Source organism: Chanodichthys erythropterus, chromosome 7 (assembly GCF_024489055.1).
Source record: "Chanodichthys erythropterus isolate Z2021 chromosome 7, ASM2448905v1, whole genome shotgun sequence".
Lineage (NCBI taxonomy): Eukaryota > Metazoa > Chordata > Actinopteri > Cypriniformes > Xenocyprididae > Chanodichthys > Chanodichthys erythropterus.
Genome location: NC_090227.1, coordinates 40783183 through 40809019, shown reverse-complemented (window position 1 = coordinate 40809019; position 25837 = coordinate 40783183). Strand labels below are relative to the sequence as shown.

At 35.8% G+C, this 25837-nt stretch overlaps 1 protein-coding gene across 2 annotated transcripts; it reads left to right on the top strand.

Annotated features, from left to right (window-relative positions):
- The first annotated feature begins 279 nt into the window (after window positions 1–279).
- Window positions 280–24698, top strand: ppp1r13l (protein phosphatase 1, regulatory subunit 13 like). Of its 2 annotated transcripts, XM_067390563.1 has the most exons (14): window positions 280–444; window positions 11704–11789; window positions 12034–12149; window positions 13908–14508; window positions 14879–14971; window positions 15800–15876; window positions 16387–16753; window positions 18213–18670; window positions 18768–18905; window positions 20714–20847; window positions 20931–21097; window positions 21439–21632; window positions 22180–22221; window positions 23770–24698. In XM_067390563.1, exons 2-13 carry the CDS (start codon window positions 11753–11755, stop codon window positions 22210–22212), a joined length of 2415 nt encoding a protein of 804 aa, XP_067246664.1. In that variant the 5' UTR covers window positions 280–444; window positions 11704–11752; the 3' UTR covers window positions 22213–22221; window positions 23770–24698. The 2 variants fall into 2 exon arrangements, with proteins under 2 accessions (XP_067246664.1, XP_067246663.1); XM_067390562.1 differs by lacking the exon at window positions 22180–22221.
- The last annotated feature ends 1139 nt before the right edge of the window (window positions 24699–25837 follow it).

Below are 25837 nucleotides of genomic sequence, written 5' to 3'. Positions count from 1 at the left end.
TTTTTCCCCACATTTTTTAATTTATTTATTTTAGTTTAAGAAAAAAAAATATAACCCTTATCGTCCTTTACTTTTTTAAAGGTTGTTTAGTAGCCTATATTTTTAGTATACCGATTTATTTATTTAATTTTTTATACACGACAGCTCTTACAATGCATTCTAAATACCTCTAAAGTAAATAGACAATACAAATAAGAAACAAATAAAATAAATATGTCTGCGCGCATCGCATCGCATTGTTTACCTGCGCCAGCTGTGTGTCTGAAACACCTGGGTCGGGTTTCAGAAGCAGTGGGCAGGACTGAATATCTCAGAACTTCACAGGCAAGAGTTAAACACCACTGAAATGTCTTCCAACTAGTCATGTAACACATTCATGCTCAGCGGAACTAAGTTCTAGGACTTTACAGCACGACAGCTTCACAACTATTACAGCTATTCAAGGTAACTTACAGGAATCTATTTATGTTATTATTATGCTTTTGACTGAGAGTTCAAGTAGCAGTTTTGCATAGCTTTGAGAAGGCGATGTGGAATTGTACAGTGGACTCGGTCGTCTCCGTTATGCCAGGCCCTTTTTAAGTATTATATATTTTAAAATATGTACTTTGTCTAAAGTTTTTAAGGCGCCTTTGTGTTGGAAAATGTAAGAGGAGGAGTCAGAGAAGCTTTAATGGGAATCAGATGTCTTGAAAACGCACGCAGAAGCTTTTGATGTACTCTGAACAATATATCATTCATTATTCAACCTGAATGAAGTCTTTGAATAACCCAAAAGTTGATTCGAGCTCTTATTTATTTAGTAATAATAATGTAGTTTTGTAGTACTGAATAAAGGCCTGTCAGCATAAAAGCCAGTTGCTTTTTGTTACAGATGTTTGTTAGCGTTTGGGATACATGAGGACTTTTAACCCTATAAGTATCATATTTGAAGGCCTCTAAATGATGCACGTGATCAAAACTTTGCTGAAAAACCTGTAAACGATCTTCTAGCAAGTATAAGTTAATTATAAAAATGTTTTAATTAAAGCTGCTGTCCATAACTTTTTTGTGTTCAAAATTGACAAAGATTACATAATGAGCGAGTACATCATGAATCCATTTTCCAAACCGTGTTTTTTTTATCTTATCCTGAATCACTACGGTACACCTATTATAAGTGTTTATATTCGGACTATTTTAGACTGGTTCGGGTCGTACCACTGCGGAGTAGCACAGTACCTGCGTGACTTTTCATAGACATAAACAGAGAGAAGTAGCTCCGGCTACAATGTTCTTCCGCAAGACGAACAGATCTGTTTATTATAGGTGCCATAGAATTGAAAATTGAATTTAGCTTGGCATAGTTGAAAAACAAGAGTTCAGTACATGGAAATGACATACAGTGAGTCTCAAACACCATTGTTTCCTCCTTCTTATGTAAATTTGATTTGTTTAAAAGACCTCCGAAGAACAGGCTAATCTCAATATAACTGTTACGTAACAGTCAGGATCATTAATATGCACGCCCCCAATATTTGCATATGCCAGCCCATGTTCAAGGCATTAGACAAGGGCAGGCAGTATTAACGTCTGTATGTGCACAGCTGAATCATCAGACTAGGTAAGCAAGCAAGGACAATAGCGAAAAATGGCAGATGGAGCGATAATAACTGACATGAACCATGATATCATGATATTTTTAGTGATATTTGTAAATTGTCTTTCTAAATGTTTTGTTAGCATGTTGCTAATATACTGTTAAATGTGGTTAAAGTTACCATCGTTTCTTACTGTATTCACAGAGACAAGAGCCGTTGCTATTTTCATTTTTAAAACTTTTGCAGTCTGTATAATTCATAAACACAACTTCATTCTTTATAAATATCTCCAACAGTGTGTAATGTTAGCTTTAGCCCATTAGCCACGGAGCATAGCCTCAAACTCATTCAGAATCAAATGTAAACATCCAAATAAATACTATACTCACATGATCTGATGCATGCATGCAGCATGCATGACGAACACTTTGTAAAGATCCATTTTGAGGGTTATATTAGCTGTGTGAACTTTGTTTATGCAATGTATTAGAGTCGCAAGCTCAGGGGTTGGGAGCATGTGGATTTTAAGGGGAAGCAGCCTGAATCGGCGCATATTTAATGATGCCCCAAAATAGGCAGTTACAAAAATTAATTAAAAAAAAAATCTATGGGGTATTTTGAGCTGAATCTTCACAGACACATTCAGGGGACACCTTAGACTTATATTACATCTTGTGAAAAAGCATTCTAGGGCACCTTTAACAGCAAGAGAGCCAAAAGTTGTATGTGTCAAATATGATACAACAGGCTTTTGAGGAACGTTTATTCGTACGTCTCTCAAGCATAATTGTATTTGATTGTATTTTATAAATACAATAAAATTATAGAGGTTTGATCATAAAAATAAGGATTTGACATATTATTGGGAGATATAGATTAATTACAGTAGCTCTATGCATTTTATGTTAGTTTGCTATACTGCTATAAAGATCTCATTTATTATACATTATAAGCTATCAGAATTTTTATACTTTATGGCCATATAATTAATTCTGCACTAGATTGCATATTTTACTCTGTTTGGGCCTCTGAATAACATTTTGGTGTTTTTTTATTTTTATTTTTTTAAGATTTTCCTTCAGTTCAACAAACCTCCGTTTCAGAAAATAGATTTTTCTGACTTCATATGTCAGGTTTTGCAGATTTAAACATGTCTCATGTTTTTATCAGCACTGTGGTTCTTTCTGAAGCATATCAGTAATGACAACCTTCATATGATTTTTGAACGGTGTTGGGAATGGGTCCAATTTCAGCATTCAGCCTGATTTACCATGAGACTTAAAGCTGTCGGAACTAGCTGAACTGCATATCTGTCCAATCCTCTCCTGCTACAACTTGTTTGGGGATTATCTGGTTTCATTTTGCACTTTATAAACCACCATATTTGCATGTTGGTTCAATCACATGCCAGCCTGCTTTCTGTGCACTGTGGTTATTAATGTTTTAAAGGTTGGACGCTGTCAGGGTGGATGTTAGTTATCTTGTGTGATTCACAAGGAATGTTAAGCTTGTAATTCTGACTTGAGAGATTCCAGAGGTAAATGTTATTTGAGACTCTTTGTGCTCTCTACACAGGGTTGCACATTAACAAACATCCATTAGAAATACAGAAGTGACTAGTATCGTAGGTCAGAAAGAGTGTGAGTTTTATTAAAAACCCACCCATGCTATCAAGATGACTAAAAGGGTTTAGTCAGAATGCTCCCTGATGGCCGTCATTGTCTGAATTTAAACCTGACACTCCCCAATCTTGTGTGTCAACCCAAAACGTTTAGCCAAACCTAATAAAATATCTTGATTTCTGAGTTTATTGTTTGTCAGGAGATACAGTAGACTCTAAACATGTTGATCTGTGCGTCTTTTCATCTGTCTATGTGCTTTTGTGGCTATTTAGGTATAATAGGAGTTTTATTTTGAACCAGAAAATGAACATTTGATCATTTAGGGTACTTTTACACGACAACGATGTACTAAAAACTGACAAGTTTTTCCTCAAAACGTTCCCCGTTCATACTGATCCATGAAAACAATTAAAAATGCTGTATTATTCATGCCAGGGCAGTAGTTGGTGAAAGTATGTCTTTATAAAGTAACATGTGCCTATAGAATGAACAGGTAATGTGCATGACGTCACCATTTCCACAAATTTGGAGACAATAATGGTAATTGTTTTCAAAAACTTGCATGTCGTGAATGGCCAAAATGCATAAAAAGCTTTCCGTTTTTAGTTGAAAATGGTGTCTTTTTTAAATATCTTTTTGTGGGTTCCACAGAATAAATAAAAGCGACCTATTATGCCCCTGTTCACAAGATGTAATATAAGTCTCTGGTGTCCCCAGAATGTGTCCGTGAAGTTTCAGCTCAAAATACCCCATGGATTTTTTATTATACCATGTTTTATTTGCCTATTTTGGGGGCGGGAGAAAAAAAATGCACTGATTTGGTGTGTGTACCTTTAAATGCAAATGAGCTCGTGCTTCCCGCCCCCAAGCTCACTATTCCAATACACATGCATAAACAATACAGGAGAAGCTCACACAGCAAATATACCTCTCAAAAATGGATCATTACAAACTGTTCGTGATGCAGCATATCAGATCACGTAGGTATGGCACGTATTTTGTGAATGTTTGCTAACATTGGATTCTGAATGAGTTTGATAGCGTGCTTCACGGCTAATGTGACTAAAGCTACACACTGTTGGAGAGACTCAAAAATGCATTTATGAATTATACAGACTGCAAGCATTTTCGGGTTAAAAATGAAAATAACGACATGGCTCTGGTGTCCAAGAATATTATAAAAAACAACTTTACCACATTTTAAGAGTACATTAGCAATGTTCTAACGAAACACATTCAGAAAGACAATTTGCAAACGTCATGAAATATATGAAATTCGATCATGAACAGCTGGTATCGATATATCTTTGAGAATCAACTCCTGTGTTTTACTAACCCTCGTGCAAAGCAGTCTGGTGTAAAATGACTTGCACACACTGGTATATGAATTTATCTGGACACATTCCCTTCATAAATAAAATTACACCACTGTGTCCTCAGTGGCTCAGATGTCATGAGTTTATGGAGACTACTATTATAGCCGTTAACATAGCTGAGACATGTCATGGGCTCAGGGACGGTCGTTCTTGAGTGCTGCTGTCCTGCAGAGTTTTGCTCTGATCCAGTTCACCTACCTTCATGTAGCTTTAGTAATCCTGAAGACAATCATGTGCGTTTAATCAGGGTTGTAGATAACTTCGCTTGCGAAAACAAAATTATGGCACCATGGGTGGAAACATGCAGATTAAGGGGCAGTAATATTATAATCAACTTCCTTCGTCACAAGGGGAGTGAAATCTGAGCGGCTCATTTTTTGCAGAGAAAGGCTTACCAAAACATTGGGTTGTTACTGGGCTGTCCTTCATCACATTTTCTGGATTGCTAGATGCACCAGGGCATCTAAAAAAAGTCAGATTTTCATGATATGTCCCCTTTAAAAAAAAAAGTCAAACAGGTTTGGAACAACATGAGGGTGTGTACAGAATTGACAGAATTGTCATTTTTGGGTGAACTTTAGTCACAGGAATGTTCCGCCCGCAGTTTTAGGAGTGCATGGTGACAGTTGGGTGAGGTTCATAAGATTTGCAGCTTTTGTGTCCAGTCAGTGGTCTATGTCATGAGAAAGGTTGGTGAGAACAGAATGAACTGCTCGAGTGTCCACTCCCCCTCGCAGCCTTTCAAGGTTTTGAAACAAAATCCTAAAAGCTTCACTACTTATTGTCATCTAAAATTAACCATGTAATCAATGCCTTTCATTGCAGGAGTTCTGAGCTTTTGTACTTGGCCATGTTTCAATGGTTACATATTTGTGTAACTGATATTCTTCATCTGATGAGCTGCTTTTTTCAGCTGGTTATAAATCTATACACCTTTTTTTTGCCAAGGTCCAACATGAATTCCAAACCTATTACATGCTGTTTGAATTCATGGCTTAGTTTGTTCTTATCAGCTAGACTATAAAACACTTTTGTTGTCTCTACAATGATAATGTTTGTTGGTTTCAATGCCACAAGATAGCGTCATGTCTGAGATGTGTCATGGACGTTAACTTATAATTATTACTGCGACTCACTCAGTTTTCATGTCGCTCCATATGGTATGACTTACTTTTTCTGTCTGACACAAAAGAAGTCAACTGGCTTCAAAATAAAAGTTAACTCCATTGATGTGTTGGACAAATAAAGTCTTTCAAAATATATTTGGCTTCCTACAGAAGTGAGTGAGTCAGGTTTGGAATGACATGAGGGTGAGTATGATGACCACATGGTCAATGTTGGGTGAACTATGCCTTTAATTAATCATCTGGAGAAGTGTGGTGATCTCAATGCAGCTTAGTTGGTACAAAATGTACCATTTGTTTTCACGTCTGTAGATAGTGATTGATCCGTATCTGTTATTCTTTGGTTTTTGTAATAATTTGCCTATAAGTTTAAGCTTGTCTACGTATCAACTCTTTACACATGTAAATCGAGGGCTGCAATGAAGCATCATTTTGATAATCAATTAATCTGTCAATTATTTCTGAATAATTGGATGACAAAATATAAATAGTGATAATAAATTATTTGAAACATCAATAAATTATTGTAATCAATCAATTAATAGTACTAGTTAATTATAGTAAAATTAATTAATTTTAATCATTTAGAAAAAAGTTATTCCACATCTTGCACAATGGTGATATAGAAATCTAGTGGCTAAACCATGCATTACAGATGTTTTTCTTTTTTTTACTCCCACCTGATGGCACTAAAGAAAATTGGATTTTAAAGGTCTTGTCATTTTAATAAGAAATACAGTTTAATTGAAAAATAATAAAAAAAAAGAAAAGAAAAACATTTCAATGGCAAAAAACTGATTATAATTATTGCATAAATATTAATTAGTAACATAAAATTCTCTCAAAATGCAAAATAAAAAGAAAAAATATTATTGAACAAAAATATATTACATTGATTTCACTAAAATAAAATAAAAACTTTTATTAGGTGTTTAGTCACTTTTTACCGCAAACAAAATGTGTGACTCCCAGTTGAACAACACCAGAGGGTTAAAGCAGAAGTTAAAAAATTTAAAAAATGAATAATAAACAAAAACAAGCACAAACTAAATGATAACTGATAGAAGGAACACACATGCACTAATCTGGTGGATGTTTTCCATGCACAGTGCACAGCAGTTAACTGATAACTGATCTATCGTCAATTATTTTCATTAACAATTATTATTGATCAGTTGCAGCCCTATATAAATCATAATTAATAAATCAAAGCCTATCTTTATATTTATAGGACAGATCCAAGATTAAACAATTTACAAGATGCAAATAAATGATCTCAGAAACATGCAGATCAGGTCAAAGAACAAGTGTAACTGATTAAGAAACTGTGTTGAGAAAGAGAGAGTTTCACCGCGCCTTAATTCATCAGTAGAAAGCGCGTCTGTTTTAGCCTTTTAGTCAAGGTTTCCGCCCCAGGCTCAGAATGGGCTAGGTCTTCTTATCATCAGGAGAAGAGTTATTATTAACCTCTGTCACTCTTAACTTCACATTCCAGGTTCGCTGTACCGATCTGAGTCCAACGGCACTGCAAATGTGCTAAATTATCAGTCAAGCAAAGCCTTAACCTCTCAATTGGCAAATGTATGTGGAGCAGTAAATGAGAGGTGGAGATCAGGGATTAAGATCAGATGAGGAACAAAAGAGAGTGTGTGAGAATACTGATAGGGGGGGGGGGGGCTGAAGACTATGACCGTGATGCAATCAGAACAACGTGCAAAGTCAAATAACACCTAATGTGTTAGTAGATGTTGCACATGCTTGTTAAAAAAGCAGCATTATATCATCCATCACTGATTGCACAGTGCATAATTTCAATTTGTTTATATTAAGCTTTTAAAAAGGATGAGAAACTCATTGAATAGAAGGTAATTACATATATACTACTGTTCAAAAGTTTATGGTCTGATTTTTTTTTATACTTTTATTCAGCCAGGATTGCATTAAATTGATCAGAAGTTACAGTAAAACTTTTACATCTATGTCAAATAATAAAAAAATCAATCATAGTTTCCACAACATAACAACTTTCACATGTTTCTTGCAGTAAATCATCATATTAGAATGATTTCTGAAGGATCATGTGACACTAGTAATTTAGATAGTAATGATGCTGAAAATTCAGCTTTGATCACTGGAATAAATTACATATTATAATAATGGATAAATAAAATATACTAAAATAGCAAAAAGATGTTTTTACAGCATTTTTGATCAAATAAATGCAGTCTTGGTGATCATAAGACTTCTTTAAATAAAAAAGTACAAACGTTTGAGCGGTTATCTGTGTATAAAAGTTATAGTTATTTACTAATCTCTTTAATTTATTGCATTAGATACATCATGAATCATGCAATAATTATTTCGATGATATATTTTATGTAAGGAGTAACTGATGACAGGCCATTGAATTATTAGAAAGATTATGCACACCCATGTGCCTCACGCATTGTTTTTTTGGTTTGCAGACTGTCCATATTATAAATGTGCACTTTTTTTCAGATAAATAATCATAAAAGATTAAAGTGATAGCTATAATGGTAACACTTTACAATAAGGTCTCATTTGTTAACATTAGTTAATACTAACATAAATTAACAATGAGCAATATATTTTTACAGCATTAACTAATGTTAACAAATGAAACCTTACTGTAAAGTGTTACAATAAAATGGGGCATGAATTCAAAAAGCACGCAACAGGTTTGGAATTCATGAAAATTAATTTTAGTTGAGAAAAACAATTAAAAACAACATCTGTTGTGGAAAAAGTCTTTGCAAGAAATCACTTGAGTCATGGAGTTTCACATGCCAAAACTTTATTGGTGGAGGCTGCAAACTCGAGATGCCTGCAGAAGGCTGTTTTTGTAACATATGAAATATGATTTTTGAAGGACAAGTTGCTGTCTAATATAACACCCAGGTCCTTAACTGTAGAGGATGAAGTAACAGTACATCCTTCTAAATGCAGATTGTATCTGATATTCTGTGTACAGGTTTTTAGTCAAATAAGTAATACCTCGGTCTTGTCTGAATTTAATAGAAGAAAATTGCTGGTCATCCAATATCTTTAACACACTCTGCCAACTTGGATAATTAGAGATTTCATCTGGTTGAGCATCATCAGCATAGCAGTGGAAACTAATTCCATGTTTTCTTATAATATTACCAAGTGGCAGGCAAGCATATATATTTTCAAACAAAAGAGGGCCTAACACAGATCCTTGTGGCACTCCATAATTTACTGATGTTATCTTAGATTTTTTCCCGTTTAAATAAACAAAATGGTAACGGCCTGAAAGGTACTATCTAAACCACCTTAATGTCTGTCCCTGAATACCAATGTAATACTGTAGTCGATCTAAGAGTATTTTATGATCTATAGTGTCGAACGCAGCACTGAGATCAAGTAACACTAGTATTGAGATACAGCCTTGGTCAGAAGCTCAAAGTCATTTGTAATTTTAACAAGCACAGGCCTGAATCCTGACTGAAATTGTTCATAGATATCATTTTTGACCCGGTCGGGCAATGCTCTCTAGATCTTGACAAAGTAAACAAGATGGAGAGCTTGAGTCAGTGCCCTGAGTACATGTTCTGTTTGGAAAGAGAGCACAAAAGCACGAGTACAGACATAAACAGTTTACTACACTGTGAAGTGTGAAAGTGTCAGAACAAAGAAGCTTATGGAAGTGAATGAGTCCTTAGGAAGCAACTAATATATTCCCATTTAAAGTTCACCAGATATCAGCTTAATGGTATTTAGAAGTCATTGTTTCACAATGGACAACATTTGCATGTTGTAGCATGTTGTTTAACTTTGTAAAACGAGTGATAAACTTCCATAATCGAAAACTGCACAAATAACAGACAAATTACTAATACACATCTGTTTTGTTTTTTACTTACAGAGGGTGAAATTCTAACAAAACATGTCTTATGTCACTCACTCAGATATGCATAAAATACACAGCACATGTCTATTATGTTCATTTATATATTGGGTAGGTATATAGACACATGGGAACTAACGCTTTAATCTGCATGTTTCTAGTGTCACTTGCCTCAGGGTTGTAGCTCTTGATTCAAAAGCCTTCAGTAGCAGACAGTTAATTACAGTGTAAAGAAGGGGTTGCAGCAGCAGATGTTGGAGGTTGCAGGGCGTTTCTCTGAACTGGAGGTGTTGGAATGCATTAGAAAGTCCTGCTGTATGTCAAAGTTTTAGTAGGTTTGGCTTGTTTTATTTCTTCACCATTGCAGAATAATCATGACTCATTAATCTATCATAGATGCTTTACATTTTCTTTTTTGCACTCACCAAGGCTGCATTTGTGCAATTCCAGCATTATGGACGTGACATTTGCAGTCAAAACTTGAAAAATAAATTCTCAGAGAATGCATTTAATACCAACATATTGAACCGTCTGTTTATATATTCATAGTCCCTTATTAAAGGAGTCCAGACATTAAAAAAAAATTTCAGTCTATACAATAGTTTTATATTTTTGATGAGGGAAAATATGCATGCATTACGGACGTGACAAAAAGTCACCAAATTTTAGGTGTCAACATATTTTTTTAGGAATTCTGTGAATTGCACTGCGCAAACCAAAAGTAATACTGCCCACCGAATGAAGAAGGGTTGGCTCTCTCCACAGAGCATAAAATAATCATTTTATTTAATTTTTCATGTTTGCATTTATGAGAAAATACAACTTTACGGACGTGACCACTCTGAAACCAGCTCAGAAGACTGCTTTAAAACTTTCACAGAGACCTTAAGCAGGAATTTAAACCACCACATGCAGAAATAATCAAATTTATACAACTTTATACACTGTAGGTCTATTGCAAATGGTTATGGATTATTTCTCATGTTGACAAGCGTGTGCAATGCTTACTGTTGAAACTTGACAGTTTAAAAAGGGGGTCTTTGATCCCTTTTTTGAAAGAATGAAACATGGTTGGTTGAACATTTCATATGTGATGGATAAACAAGGCAATTTTCTTAAAATTTCTGTTAAAGCACATCAATACATTATATTACAGACCTAAATAGACAACTTAAAAAAGGTTTTGATCTTTTGGTAAAAACTTTTTTTTCATGGTAAGGATGACCTTTGCATGGAATTGCCATTTATTTAATCAAACTGCAATAAAAACAGCAATATTGTTTACATTTCAATATCATTACAATTTAAAGTAGTTGTTTTCTGTTTTCAAATATTTCAAAAATGTTCAGCATCATTACTCCAGTCTTCAGTCACATGATCCTTCAGAAATCATTCTAATATGCTGATTTGATGCTCAAGAAACATTTCTGATTATTATCAATATTGAAAATGGCTGTGCTGCTTAATATTTTTGTGGAAACCTACATTTTTTTTTTATAGATTTTTATTTTTAATTAATAGAAAGTTCAAAATAACAGGATTTATTTGAAATAGCAATCTTTTGTTACAATGTAAAAGTCTTTTCTGACACTTTTGATCAATTTAATACAGCCGTGGTGAAAAAAGTATTAATTTATTTAAAAAAAAACTGATCTGTATAGTCATTTCTAGTTCTTGTATAATTACTGCACACTTTTTTTTATGATTATATTATTTGGGAGACTATATTTTTACTATTTAAAATTAAATTGTCACACCATTGGGCTACTTAATTGAAAAGCAAACAAAAAGAAAAATTTAGACAAAAGTAAAAGATGTTATGTTGAAAAGATGGCTTGTGAGATTTAAATTAGTGTTGTTACAGACTAGTTCATATGAAAATGTGTTTATGAGGTTCAACATAGTCAGAAGGACTTTAAAAGGGTAAAGAAATGTTTACTGTCAGAACTAAATAAAATAAAATAAAAAGTAATTTAGCATCAAATAAGTAAATAATAGAATGGAGAACAAGTGATTTAATATTTCTTTTTTGAGTTCCGACTGAATCAGATATGCTGTTAGAGATTATGATGGACAATGAAAGATTGATCTGATCTTCCTGTTTTCACTCAGGCTGTGTGTTGAATGAATTAGAGGTCACATCTACAGGAACACAAACACCATGAACTCCCAGGGCAGCTTTGGCAGCAACTTCTTGTGTGAGTATTTCAGTATACTAGCAGTTATGCTTCATTCCTATGCAGAGGCAATCTAGGACAGGACATGAAGCAGCAGTTATATTAATATGGTTACTTGTCTAAGCATGCTAAGATTTTTCAGTCCTTGTGAGTGTTTACAAAATGGCAAATAAAGAGTGGCTTGTTACATCATGTTTGTCAGTTTGTCTGACTGCCTACAGTCACTATTGTATATTTACTCAATGTTTGTGTGTGTATGTTGTAGTTCAGTCCATCAACGATGAACTGAACGCATCTTTGGCCACAGCGGATGAACTGTCACGGGAGTTCAGCTCTCTCTTGTCGGAAGCCACTCCTGTTGCGCAAACCACTACAGCACAGGTACAGATCACAAGACTGAGCCGTTTTGCTATCTTATTTTGGTAGTTGACATTTCAAGCAGCGATGATAATATCTTGTGGTGCAATATGATACAAATATATAATCATTATTCATGCAGTTTCATGTTAATCAGGAGACTATATGGATGACATATTATTTTTATTTGTTTAAATACAGTATATATTTTATTTCACACAGCAGTACTATTTAAATGACCTGCTAAACAACTATAAAATATAATACAAACAATGTAGCAACCAATTACAGCTAGGGTTGGGAAAAGTAACATACATATTATATATCTTATGCTCTCCAAGGCTGCATTTATTGGCTAAAAATACATTAAAAACAGTAATATTGTGAAATATTATCACAATTTAAAGTTTTCTATTTTAAAATGTAATTTGCATCGTGTGATGCCAAGCTGAATTTTCAGCATCATTACTCCAGTCTTCAGTGTCACGTGATCCTTAATCATTCTAATATCCTGATTTGATGCTCAAGAAAATGTATTATTATTATTATTATTAATGTTGATTTAATTTTCCAAATCATAAATTATCATGAATTATTATCATTAAAGAAGACCTATAATGCCCCTTTCACAAGATGTAATTTAAGTCTCTGGTGTCTCCAGAATGTGTCTGTGAAGTTTCAGCTCAAAATACCCCACAGATCATTTATTATAGCTTGGCAAATTTGCCCCTATTTGGGTGTGAGCAAAAACACACAATTTTTGTGTGTGTCCCTTTAAATGCAAATGAGCTGCTGCTCCCGGCCCCCTTTCCAGAAGAGGGCGGAGCTTTAACAGCTCAACAACAACAAAGCTGGAGAATCTCACGCAGACAAAATGAGGATTGTCAGTAACAGTGTTCAGCCTTACATTGTTCAAAGTGGAGTGGACACTGATGGAGAGACTCCAAATCTCTTCCAAATCAGGAAGAATTTACAATGTTTAGACGTTTCTGAATGGTTAGTGAATACATTTGAAGAGTTTCGTTGCAAAACGAGATCACTCCGTTTTTAACATTTGTCAAAACATGTTTATTATTATGTTATCATGTTATTATTTTGTTTTATGGTGCTACTTAGCTGTATTTAAGTTATGAAGGTTTAAATCAAAACAAACCAACTGCAGTTGAATTGATATTAATTGGAATGCACAACCAAAAAACAAGATTTTTGAAAAATTAAAAAAACGGAGTTATCACATTTTGCAACGAAACTCTTCATTTATGTAGTTGCTGTGGAGTTGATTCAACTCATCCACTAGCATGTGCCGTCATGTTAATCTTTTGTGCAAATCCAGCGATGAATTGACCCTCGTTTGTGAAGCAGTCCGGCGTAAAATGACGGCATGTCAACTACACTCTACTACAACAACTCTTCCTCTTCTCTAAAGCAGCCCAACATGGCCTCACATCCTTTGTTGCGTGTTCCCGGGGGCGTGGTTTATGTAAATTTTGGGGTTTGTGATGTCACCAACCCAGGAAGAGGCTCGTTGTAGTCCCTACCAGCCATTTGTTGTAGTCCTTAAAAAGCGATTTCTGAGCATTGAGCGTCGTAACTTTGCAGATGACGTTTACGCTTAAAAACATTACACACTAACTAAAGTTAAAAAATTTAAATACCTGAAAATATGTCAAAATAGTTTATATCTACATAATAGAGTTTTAGATAGTGCATATGTGGCAAAATATTGTTCTAGTGTATTTTGAAACCAACATAATGATGTTTTCCTTGTTCTGTTTATTGTAGAGTTCTGACCCCAAACCCCAGAGCAGCAGCAATGGCAACAGCAGTTTGTACAGCGCAAACAAGAATGGAAATGAGAACATCAAGACAAGTGCCCCTTTCCCCCAGAGCACCACGAGTAGCCATAGCTCAGAGCCCAGCAGCAGCAGGAAAGAATCCAACCTGGACAATCCTCCTGCCTTCACGATGCGATCTTCATCTTCTACAACTAGCCTAGACAACATGAAATTTATGCCTTCATCTCCCGGTCCTTTAATCCAGCAGCGCTCCCCTTTCATGCAACGTAAAGACATCTCAGATTCCCGATATTCCATCGATCAAAAGACACCCCCTAATATGTCTCCAAATACGATGAGACGAACGACACAGATGCCGGTGAGGCCTCAAGATCGAAGCCCGAGAGGATCGTTGAGCTATGGGGAACTGTCGCCCTTATCCAGCCCTACATACGACAACAAAACATCTCGCAACTTGCTTCAGCCCTCAGCTAGCTTGTCTACAATGCACAGGTCACCAAGGTTGGATCGAGCTCCTTCCCCTCAGCCTTTTAGTCAACCATCAGCCAATACTCTACCACGCAACTTCCAGCCATTCAGACCATTAGGTATTTGGGATTTTGAGTGTATCAAATGTATATAAATACACTGTATGCTCTTAAAAATGAAGATGTATGGTTCCATGAAGATTCTATAAAACCTTTCCATTGAAAAAAGGCTCTTTAAAGTGGAAAAGGTTCTTTAAATTTTTCTTTACACATTTTTGTCTTCAAAAAATGTTTTTTTTTTAATTTTTTTTTTTTTTTTAACTGAAATGTTTACTGAAAAACCCAAAATGATTCTTCTATTTGCTGTGAAACCCCCTTTTGGAACATCTATTTTTAGGAGTATACAGTGGGGTCCAAAGGTCTTTGGTTGTAAGTGTGCTTTTTTGGTTTATTGTTTGTTCCCTCATTGGTTCTTACTTCCATCTTTCAGAGGAGGGAATGCAGAGGCAGAAGAACCCCTCCAAGTGGAACGAAACAGATCTGGATGTATCTTACGAGAGAAAGCCTTACAACACCTATGATAGTAAGTTCTGTCGCACAATTTGCACGCTTTTTAAGGACTACAATGAGCTTCTTCCCGGGTTAGTGACATCACAAACCCCAAAATTACATGAACCCTGCTCCTGGGAACACACAACAAAGGGGGTGAGGCCATGTTGGGCTGCTTTAGAGAAGAGGAAGAGTTGTTGTAGTAGAGTGTTGTTGTCATGCCGTCATTTTACGCCGGACTGCTTCACAAACGAGGGTCAATTCACCGTTACTGACAATCCTCATTTTGGCTGCGTGAGATTCTCCAGCTTTGTTGTTGTTGCGCAACCGAAGCACAAGCTGTTAAAGCTCCGCCCTCTTCTGGAAAGTGGGCTGGGAGCAGCAGCTCATTTGCATTTAAAGGGACACACACAAAAATTGTGTGTTTTTGCTCACACCCAAATAGGGGAAAATTTGACAAGCTTTAATAAATGATCTGCAGGATATTTTGAGTTAACTTCACAGACACATTCTGGGGACACCAGAGACTTATATTACATCTTGTGAAAGGGGCATTATAGGTCCTCTTTAATAATATTAATAATATACGAGTACTATATGAGTACTTTTCAGAGTCATCTACACAATCATTAAAGATGTTTAAAATCCAAGCTATATTATGTCAAAAAAAGCCATTTTATTGGCTTATTCAAAGCCATACCTTCATTATTAAGAATTTTATCCCTATATCATGTGCTTGCGAAGTGAAGAAAATGGATTTAAGGCAATATAGGGTTAACTGTATGCACATATCATCATCTGTAGTAGTCAAGTCGTAATGTTAATTCTTCCTTAATTATATGTTTTCCTCTTTGTGTTGTAGAGAATGATTGGATCAGACCATCTGTACCCAACAGTAACTGGAAAGAATCGAACCTGGATGCACCTCCTTCCGTCAAGGTGTGCAATCTTTGGCGTGTGCATGAAAGTGGTTTTTGGTGCATTTGCCAGGCTTAATATTGCTCAGGGCAAATGTCAGTGAATTGTCATTGTTGAATTTTCTGGATCAACTGCTTTTTTATGTTTGTTTTATACTGAATACCATACTAAATTATGTTTAATACCATAACAACCAATAAAAAAAGTTTATGTGTAATTATGTCTTAGGACTTACCAGGTATAAAAAACAAGTTTAGACAATTCCCAAGAAACATCTCATTTTCTTACAAGCTCTTGTTCGTACCATATTGCACTGCCAATTTTTCTTTTTCCCCCCAAATTTGTAGTGTACTCTATTCTATCAAAGTATTTACCTTCAGATATAAATATACAAATAACACACAAATAAAATAGTGTAAAACAACAACAACATAATAATAATAATGCAGTATAACTGACTGAGAAAAATTGTTGCATGTGAAAAAAAAGTATGCATCCTCTAATTCTCACAGTTTCTTTCTCTGTCATCAGGATAACGTTCCCCGTTCACTTCCATCATCTCACAGCTCGCTCCCGAGGAACACTCGTATCTCAGTGCCCCCTGACCTAACCTCAAGCGGCGGTTCATCTTACGCCCCTCAGCCAATCATTTCCCGTATCGCCATTCCACCTGTGAGCTCTGGAAATCGTCAGCACAAGCCCATCCCGCTTTCTGTCATCATGAGGCTTCAAAACCCCTACTATGCTGCAGCTGCCAGAAGATACGCCCTTGGCCCAATGGGAGAGCCACAGCAAGGAATTTTCCAACAACACCTTCCCCTGCCCAGAGAGTACCTGCGGCAAAATCAGACACCTCAACCTCAGCAAGCTCAAAGACAACCTCCCTACTATAAAGAAGGTAACTGCAACCAGATGTCATGAGTGGGCCAATGAGCACATGGGTCAATGACTTGATACACTTTTTCTGATCTGCATCTATTATTTTATTAAAAAATACCTTAAAAATGCAGTTCTTACATATAGGGCCCCGATCTAAGCGCATGGTCTGAAGCGCAGGTGCACTCAGGGCATGTCCGAATCCACTTTTGCTAGGTTAACAACGGAAAAAATGGTGCCAGGTGCATTGGTCCAAAATGTTTGTACCTAATCATGGGTGTGTTTTGGGTGTAACATTCAATAAACCAATCAATCTCATCTCCCATTCCCTTTAAAAGCCAGGTGTGCTTGGGCCGTGGCGGATTCGCTATTCACATGGTGATATAAAGACACCCTCAACCTGACGAGTCAGTTTAAATACATGTGTGTATTGCCATGATTGGTCAAATAATTAGCCAATTTCATTCGTCATTACTGCAAATAGATAATTAATGCAATGACTATCCATTATGATATGCAGGTATTTTTATCTTTATGCACACAATAATAATCTTTTACATTGTAATCCTTTTATTTTTAATATTTGGCATGTTTATGTGCTGCTGCACATCCCTCTGTGTGTAACAAGCGGATATGGCCGGACAGCGGACAGGCGCATATTACTAACGCACCCTTTAATTAACAAAAAAAATACTGCACAGCCGTTTTCAGTTGCTTCAAAATAGCCACACGCTAACAATGCACCTGAACACACCTCGCTTTCAGACCAGCACGCCCATGGGCGAGTGCATTTGGTTTTTAAACAACGTGGGCACTGGATGTGAAAATGATGTCTGGCTGAAACTAGCGAAAAACACTTGAGTTGCGCCTTGTGTTGCATTGCGCCGGGTGTATGATAGGGCCCATAGTGACTTGAATAAACCTTTCATGAACCTTTTTTAATTTCTGAATTAAAATTAACACTGAGCAAACAATGAACAGCTGGATTTTTATTAACTAACATTAACAAAGATTAATAAATATAATAAAAACAAACGTATTACTCATTGTTAGTTCATGTTAGCTAATACACTTTAACAAATGTTAACAATTGTAAAGTTTAGTTTTAAAATGTCATGTTGTGCAACTTTCCAAAAAGTTAAGACATTTGTAAATTAATAATTTATTTGTAAAAAAAAAAAAAAAAAAACCTTAATCTATTTAAAACTTTCTTTTGAAAATACTGAATATGTGTGTAATCAAGAAAATGTGTTATTACTTTTAAATGAATGGTTAAATAACATGACATTTGTGGTCATGTGATGTTATTAAATTGAGTCAATTAGTCAAATTCAGCATTTTGAAAACCATTAATACAAAGATCACTTTTTAAAGAACTTGGCACATGCAGCTATATTTTTAAATGTTTACTATTATTATGGACACCATTATTTGCAATTTAAAATGCTATTTTGTTTGTTTGTTTGTTTTCTTATAAACAGTACTCCACCCTGGGGATGTTGATGCTGAGATTGAGAAACAAGACACGAGTAAAACAGAAGGCCCTGTGTACATGAAACTAGATGAAGAGGCTAAAGTGGAGGATTCAGAGATGCCTCCTCGCCCTCTCAGCCCCACACGTCTGCAACCCGTAGTGGCTCCACAGGCAGAGTTGGGCACGGACCTAGACGAATTGATGCGCATTCGGGCCGAGTTCCCCAGGGCCCTGAAGAGACGCGGCTCAGTCGATGTCCCCCAGACTCTGCAAAACATGCCCATTTCCCAGTCCAACCATTACAAGCAGATGATGAATAAACTGTTTCGCAGGAAGACCATCCGCATCAGGGAAGAACCAGCTGCTGAAAGTGGCAGCTCTTCAGATGGAGAAGAGAGTACCAAGTCTGCTGTGACAGTAGATCCAATACCAATCACAGAGATACAGGTTTCTCCTCAACAAAAGGTGAGATTACATATTGCTCAGTAACAGTAGACACCAGTGACAGTTAAGAGGATATTTGATTTTAATCTGCTTTATTCAATCTTATCTGCTCTTACAGGGTATTCACTCAATCTTACGGAAGGGCAGCAAAGGCAATAAATCCGCCAGCCGTAGAGCTCACTTGAGCCCACTGGTTCTGATGTTGGATGGGTCCTTAGTAGGAGAGCTGGAAACTGTACAGAGGGCTGCACAGGAGGCATGTCTCACTGCTTTGGCATATAGGCCGGCATCCGTGCAGTATAGTTGCTTAGAGTTGCTGGCAACTTGCATCAGCACTGTATAGGGTTATTTTCAGTCTGGGGCAAGAGCAAATAACAATAAATGCTAAGAAACAGACAGCACACAACTGAATAGTTTGGAACACAGGGTCTTGAGTGTGGGTGTCGCAATATACTGTCATTAACAATAACCGTAATATTTAAAGGTGCCCTCGAATGAAAAATTTAATTTATCTTGGCATAGTCAAATAACAAGAGTTCAGTACATGGAAATGACATACAGTGAGTCTCAAACACCATTGTTTCCCCTTTCTTATGTAAATCTCATTTGTTTAAAAGACCTCCGAAGAACAGGGGAATCTCAACATAACACCGACTGTTATGTAACATTCGGGATCATTAATATGTACGCCCCAAATATTTGCATATGCCAGCCCATGTTCCCAACATTATGAAAGGCATTAGACAAGGGCAGAACATCTGAATCTGCACAGCTGAATCATCAGACTAGGTAAGCAAGCAAGAACAACAGCGAAAAATGGCAGGACAAGAGCTGTTGCTATTTCAATTTTTAAACACTTGCAGTCTGTATAATGCATAAACACAACTTCATTCTTTATAAATCTCTCCAACAGTGTAGCATTAGCCGTTAGCCACGGAGCACAGCCACAAATTCATTCAGAATCAAATGTAAACAATATAACAGTATACAATACTCACATAATCCGACGCATGCATGCAGTATGCATGACAAACACTTTGTAAAGATCCATTTGAGGGTTATATTAGCTGTGTAAACTTTGTTTATGCACTGTTCAAGGCAAGCGCGAGCTCCGTGGGCGTGGAGGACAAGATTTAAAGGGGCCGCAGCCTGAATCGGCTCATTTATAATGATGCCCCAAAATAGGCAGTTAAAAAAATGAATAAAAAAAAAAATCTATGGGGTATTTTGAGCTGAAACTTCACAGACACATTCAGGGGACACCTTAGACTTATATTACATCTTTTAAAAAAAGTTCTAGGGCACCTTTAAAAAATGAAATATTGATATTGTGATAACATTACACATACGATAAAAACGTAAATAATACAGCACCAGTTGACAATCCAGCATGGTAAGTGGCAGTATTGCACCTTAACTCTGGTGTCCATCCATCGTAAAACAGAAAAAACAAATTTATTTTGAAAAAACATTTGACTGATAGCATTTTGAATTTTCCATTGATGAAATTTTCTGTCATTTATGAGATGACGGTTCGTTTTCTGGCTTTCTATGTTTTCACTGTTATATGGTAGGGAGCGCTACTACATAACTTCTGAAAAAGTAGAGAATCTCCAGATCAAAACACGGGCAAAAAAGGAGCAGAAACAAGCAAAAAAAAAAGCATTGCTTATGCACGATGTAGTCTTTGACAAAATGTTGCATTTGTTTTTATGAAACTTACCCACATTCAAGTGTTGATTAAAAAAAAGAATGCATGAAGCTAGAATAAAAAGTTTTTGTTTTTTTGTTTTTTAAAAAAAGCTCAATTATTTCTTTTGATATATTGCTTGTTCATATAATCATACAACAAAATATCTTGGGGGCCTTGAAATTTTTGTGGAAATTATCAAAAAAGCTTGCGGTGGCTGGCAATAATAATAAAAAAAAAAAAACACTGGCGGAAAAAGAGTATTTAAGTGTATTTAAGTTTGAATGTAAATATTTTTATTCATTTGTACAAATTAAAAATGAAAACTTAAAGCTATTTGTAATTAAATAGTGCACTTGTGTGTCCCTGTACAGATGAGTGACCCAAGCCAGTCTAATGATGAAGGCATCACAGCCCTTCACAATGCCATCTGCGGTGGACACTACCAAGTGGTGGAGTTCCTGGTGCGGATAGGGGCTAATGTTAGTGCTCCGGACAGTCACGGATGGTGAGATGATCAATTTAACAAGTGTATGCATGTGCCTATGTATTTGCATATGTATGCACACTATATATTCACTCTCATGACAGGACACCACTGCACTGTGCTGCATCCTGTAATGACCGTAAAATGTGTGAGTTTCTGGTTCGGAACGGAGCAGCAGTGATGGCCGTAACGGACAGCGATGGGGCCACAGCATCACAGAAGTGTGACCCATACGCTGAGGGCTTCGAGGAGTGTGAGAGCTTCCTGAGAGGTGAGGTTACTTGTGTACACAGGTAAACTACATGGCGCAACTCGAGTGGTTTTAAAGGCGTAACGCCAACATTTTTGTCAACTCCCAGCATTAAACTTTGCATGTCACAATGACCTGCACATTCCTGAGTTAATTGTACCATCCACTCATATGGGTTGGATTCATTGGAAACAACGGTCAGTACAAGTCAGCAAATTCGTAAACTATTGGGTGGAGACGACATGCTGCAATACACCCTTATTAACTCACAAACACTGAGTAGTTTGAGCACAGTCATGTATGTTGCAGTTTAATTTGCTGCAGCCACCATTGTGCAGTTTCATGTGTGTGTTTTTGTTTAGGTGTCGAGGAAGCGATGGGCGTAGAGAACAGTGGGGTTGTGTACGCTCTTTGGGGATATCCTGCCCAGGCCCCAGATGAACTGAGCTTCAAAGAAGGAGACATGGTGACCATCCTGCAGAAGCCTGAGGGGGTGGACTGGTGGTGGGCTTCACTGTGTGGCAGAGAGGGATTCGTACCAAACAACTACTTTGGGGTAAGAAGAGATCATTTCTAAGAAAAATAATGGTCTAATACAATGGTTCCCATATAACGAGGCCACTTGATGACTTAAAATATTAATTAATTATATATAAAAAGTATAGCTTAATTAAAATGCTGAAAACACAATCGGGATATTTCTTTTTCCCCTTCAATAACTATTGTTTTCATTAAAGAACACAGTGAATGAGAAACTTTGATCTTCTGGAATTACTAAATGAATTGTGATTATTAATTTAATGTAATGCATAAACACTCCCAGTTTCTGGTAATTAAAACGTATTGTCTAAAAATATTTTAGATAATATGCAAGGGCATTTGAATTACACTTTATTTTAATGCAATGTCATTACAGTATAATTACATTGTAGGTAATGAGTAATATTAATTAAATACATGTGCTTACTGTATGGCTATTGTTAGGGTTTGGTTTAGTGGCATAATTTTGACAGTGGTAGACGGTTTAATAGATCTTGAATAAAAAAATCCCACTGAAATTAATGTGATACATGAAATTTATTTTGTTTTTCTTCCCATTTTAGTTAACCCAACACATGACTGGCAGTCTTCTGTAGTAAAGCAAGGCAGGCAATTTTATTTTATTTTTGATATTAAAAATATGAACAAAGAAGCAAACAATAGGACAAATACAATAAAAAATTATATAAACTTTAAGATTTTCAGATACAACAGTCTAGGTTTATTTAACTTGTAGTATGAAATACTACAGAAATTGAATAATCAAATGTAAAAATAAAACACTGTATACAGTCTACACTGTATGAATTAACTATAAATTGATTAATATTAAAGATACAAAAGTGATTCATTCAAAAGCAGTAAGTGATTTCTTTTTATAATTAACATTTATGACAGGCGGCAACAGTTTATGAGGCTGCTGTCCCTTTAAGAACAAATGCACAGATCTAATAGACTGTTACACATCTGATTTTCTCCTAACTGTTTACGTTAGCGTAGGATATAACAAACTGTGTTTACGTGAATACTCCACACAGTGTGCATTTTGACATAATTGTGAGCCCTGTTCGTGGCTTATTGTGATTAATAACACTCTAACGTGTCAATAACTTTTAGTTCTGCGAAGTACAACACTTTAGAAAATCAATTTTTAAAATTTGTGATTCGATTCAAATTGGTAGAATGTGATTTATCTGTGACATTTGACCTTTTTTGCCCACAAAATTTCACCGAAATGTGGCTAAAGTGCCTGCACCTTAATGGTTTAGAAAATGTTCCAGTTTACCATTTATAACAATATTTTGTATGATACTGAAATAAGCTGCAAAATACGAGACTGTTTAAAGATACAGCAAGCGATTTCTGAGAAACACTGTTGAAAGTGGATCAGATCGAGCAGTACAACACTCTTGTAGCCAATCAGCAGTAGGAGGCGTGTCCACTTATTAAGGGGGAGGAGAGAGAGTGAGTCGATCAGCAATAGGGGGTGTGTCCTATCGTGATGGGGAGGAGAGAGAGTGAGCGAGTGGGAGATTTGAAGAACAACTGTAGAAAGAGAAATGGCTGAGAGACATTACATGCTTTAGGTTAAAGGTGCAATATGTAACATTTTCTGTCCGCTAGTGGTAGAGGCCAATTCAAATCAAAGGCTTAGCTTGATGACGGCAAGTTTGAGATATTTTGGATATTTTACTGCAAAAATCTTACACATTGCATCTTTAATATTGTAAAAGCTTTCCAGCATTGAGACCTAAGCGGGAAGGCCTGAAAACGGACGCAGAGGTTGAGTTGTATGCTGTATGCTGATATGCTGTTGTTGTGTTAGCTGTAGTAACAGGACAGTTTTGAGTGTCATTGTTTGTCTGGAGCTGCTGTTGGCGACTAACAGTCATCTCAGGTAGGGATGTGTTTGTTTGGGTTGGTTTCAGATATGTGGTTTTTAAAACATCGCTTACTGCACCTTTAAAGCTAGTAGACCACCTTGGACTAGTACGGTGTATATAAAAAAAAAGTCCTTCTACAAGTAATTAAAACACAAAACATGTGCTGGTTTCCTTCACTGCAATGTTTAAAATGCTGTTTTTCTGGTCAAGTGTAGCAACCTTTTGTCATTCATACATTCCCTTAATTCTTTCTTGTTCTCTCTCATGCAGCTTTTTCCAAAAGTGCGGCCTAAGTCACTCTGCTGAACCCATCCTCTAACATAAAAGCGATCAGTGCATCTGAATCATGCCAACCAAGTCTGAACACAGGTTTCACATGTGTGTTTGAATATGAGTATGAGTTTTTTTTCACTTCTTTCTTCCCATATATTTTGTATTATGAGATTGTAAACATGCACACTGCAGAGCAATTTTGTTTTTAATTTCAGTTCAGTTTTCACTGTCACTTCACTGGGAATAGTGGATATATAGGTTTATATAGACTTTACCAATCATTAAGAACAATTTAGCTTATAAATCAGAGAATGCCACCTATTTAATTTGAGAATAGGGATTCAGTTTCATCGTATGAGCAAACTGGACTGGATGTGATAATTAATGCATGAAAGTTCTCATCGTTTGTTTGTTTGGAAAGGCTCATTCTCTGTCTTGACTAATGTTTTTCAGCACTGAGCAGAAAGGAATTCATCAGTATTGCTTTTTTATGCATATTTTGCATGTTAGTTTTATCAGTTGTTAATCGGTAATGTTACATACATACAAAAAGGGTTTTTAGAGATGCATTTGAATGGTGTCCTGACCCAACTTCAGATTTTTTTTTTTTACAGTTTTCCATACCAAAACGTTTTTTAAATGTAACTTTTAACTTGCTATTTCTATCTCTGTTTTCCATAGTGACCTTTATGTAGTATGAAATATGAGAGAACATTTTCTTCTCATAACAATATGCTCTCCATGTGGGTTGTGTATTAAATATTTGCTTTGATGTGAGGGAAGTTTGTTTTAGAGGTGTGTGTTTGTGTGTGTGCATGTGTTTGATTAGCCTTGTTGAATCCACTGACTGTGACTGTTAAGAAGACAATGACAAATTGTTACTCTCTGTAATGCTCTTGCACAAAAGAAACATAAATAAATACTAATTGTACATTTGTGGCTTGTTTGATTCTTTACAGGGCATTCATAATAATTGTTAATAAAGCTTTTTGCACATAGGATTACACTGTGCATCCAAGCCACCAGAGGGCAAAGCTCAGTCAGTTTTTATATAACACATATGCACCCATCACCCCTAGAGGTCACCCAAGCAGCATTTGTATTTTTTATTTATTTATTTATTTTTTTTGCAAATTATATATGAGCCTAATTTTCTTCAACCTCTTGGTCAGGTATAAATCCAATGCATTTTGATTAATGAGTTTTAAATTCTATAGAGATGGGGAATATATAATCTGAAACACATTTAATTAATCATTCATTTAGCATTATTAAGTTTACTCTGGTTTAATTAAGGCTAAACAAGCTAGTAATTAATCTTGTTAATTAAGTTCCAGAGGATTCTTTTGATCAGCCTGCTATCAGATAGATTCCACCACATTTAAAATATGTATACTGACATTATGCAATGAAAGAATTTCATATACTCATATGCAAATATAATTCTGGGCATAGCCTGTTAATAAGACAAAGCCACCACCTACAGTGGAAGAACTGGAGTGTCATCCAGAGCTTTTATTTTCTATTTGCTTGTAATATCTTTATGCTTGTGGTAAGATTACATAAGCCTCGAGGGGCTTTGTTCTCCTGCATACAGTGTTCTGAGAGCTGTGGACTAAGTAAACATCACTGTGCACTATAATAGTCACAGCTGGGTACTTGTGTTTGGAGAGAAAGTATCTGTACTTCTATAACAAAGACAGATGTCCTCAGTGCATGATGAGATTGTTGTATACACAAATATAATAAATAAAATGTAAAAAACTTTTTAAGATTCATGAATTTCAGTTGTATATTAAATTCCATCAAATTGAAATGAATAATACTTATATATATTTTTAATCCTTACATATTATTCATATTCTAAATGAAGAAATATTAGACTTAGCCTAATAAGGGAGTGGACCATTACCTTATGTTTCTGTGATTTGTATTCATAAATGTAAAAAAAAAGAAAAGTTTAAAGTTTAAATTTATGAATACGAATCACATAAACTAAATAGTGCATTCCCTTGTTCCATTAAGATTTATACAAAATGTTTTATTAAGCTCTAGTTTTTTGTTT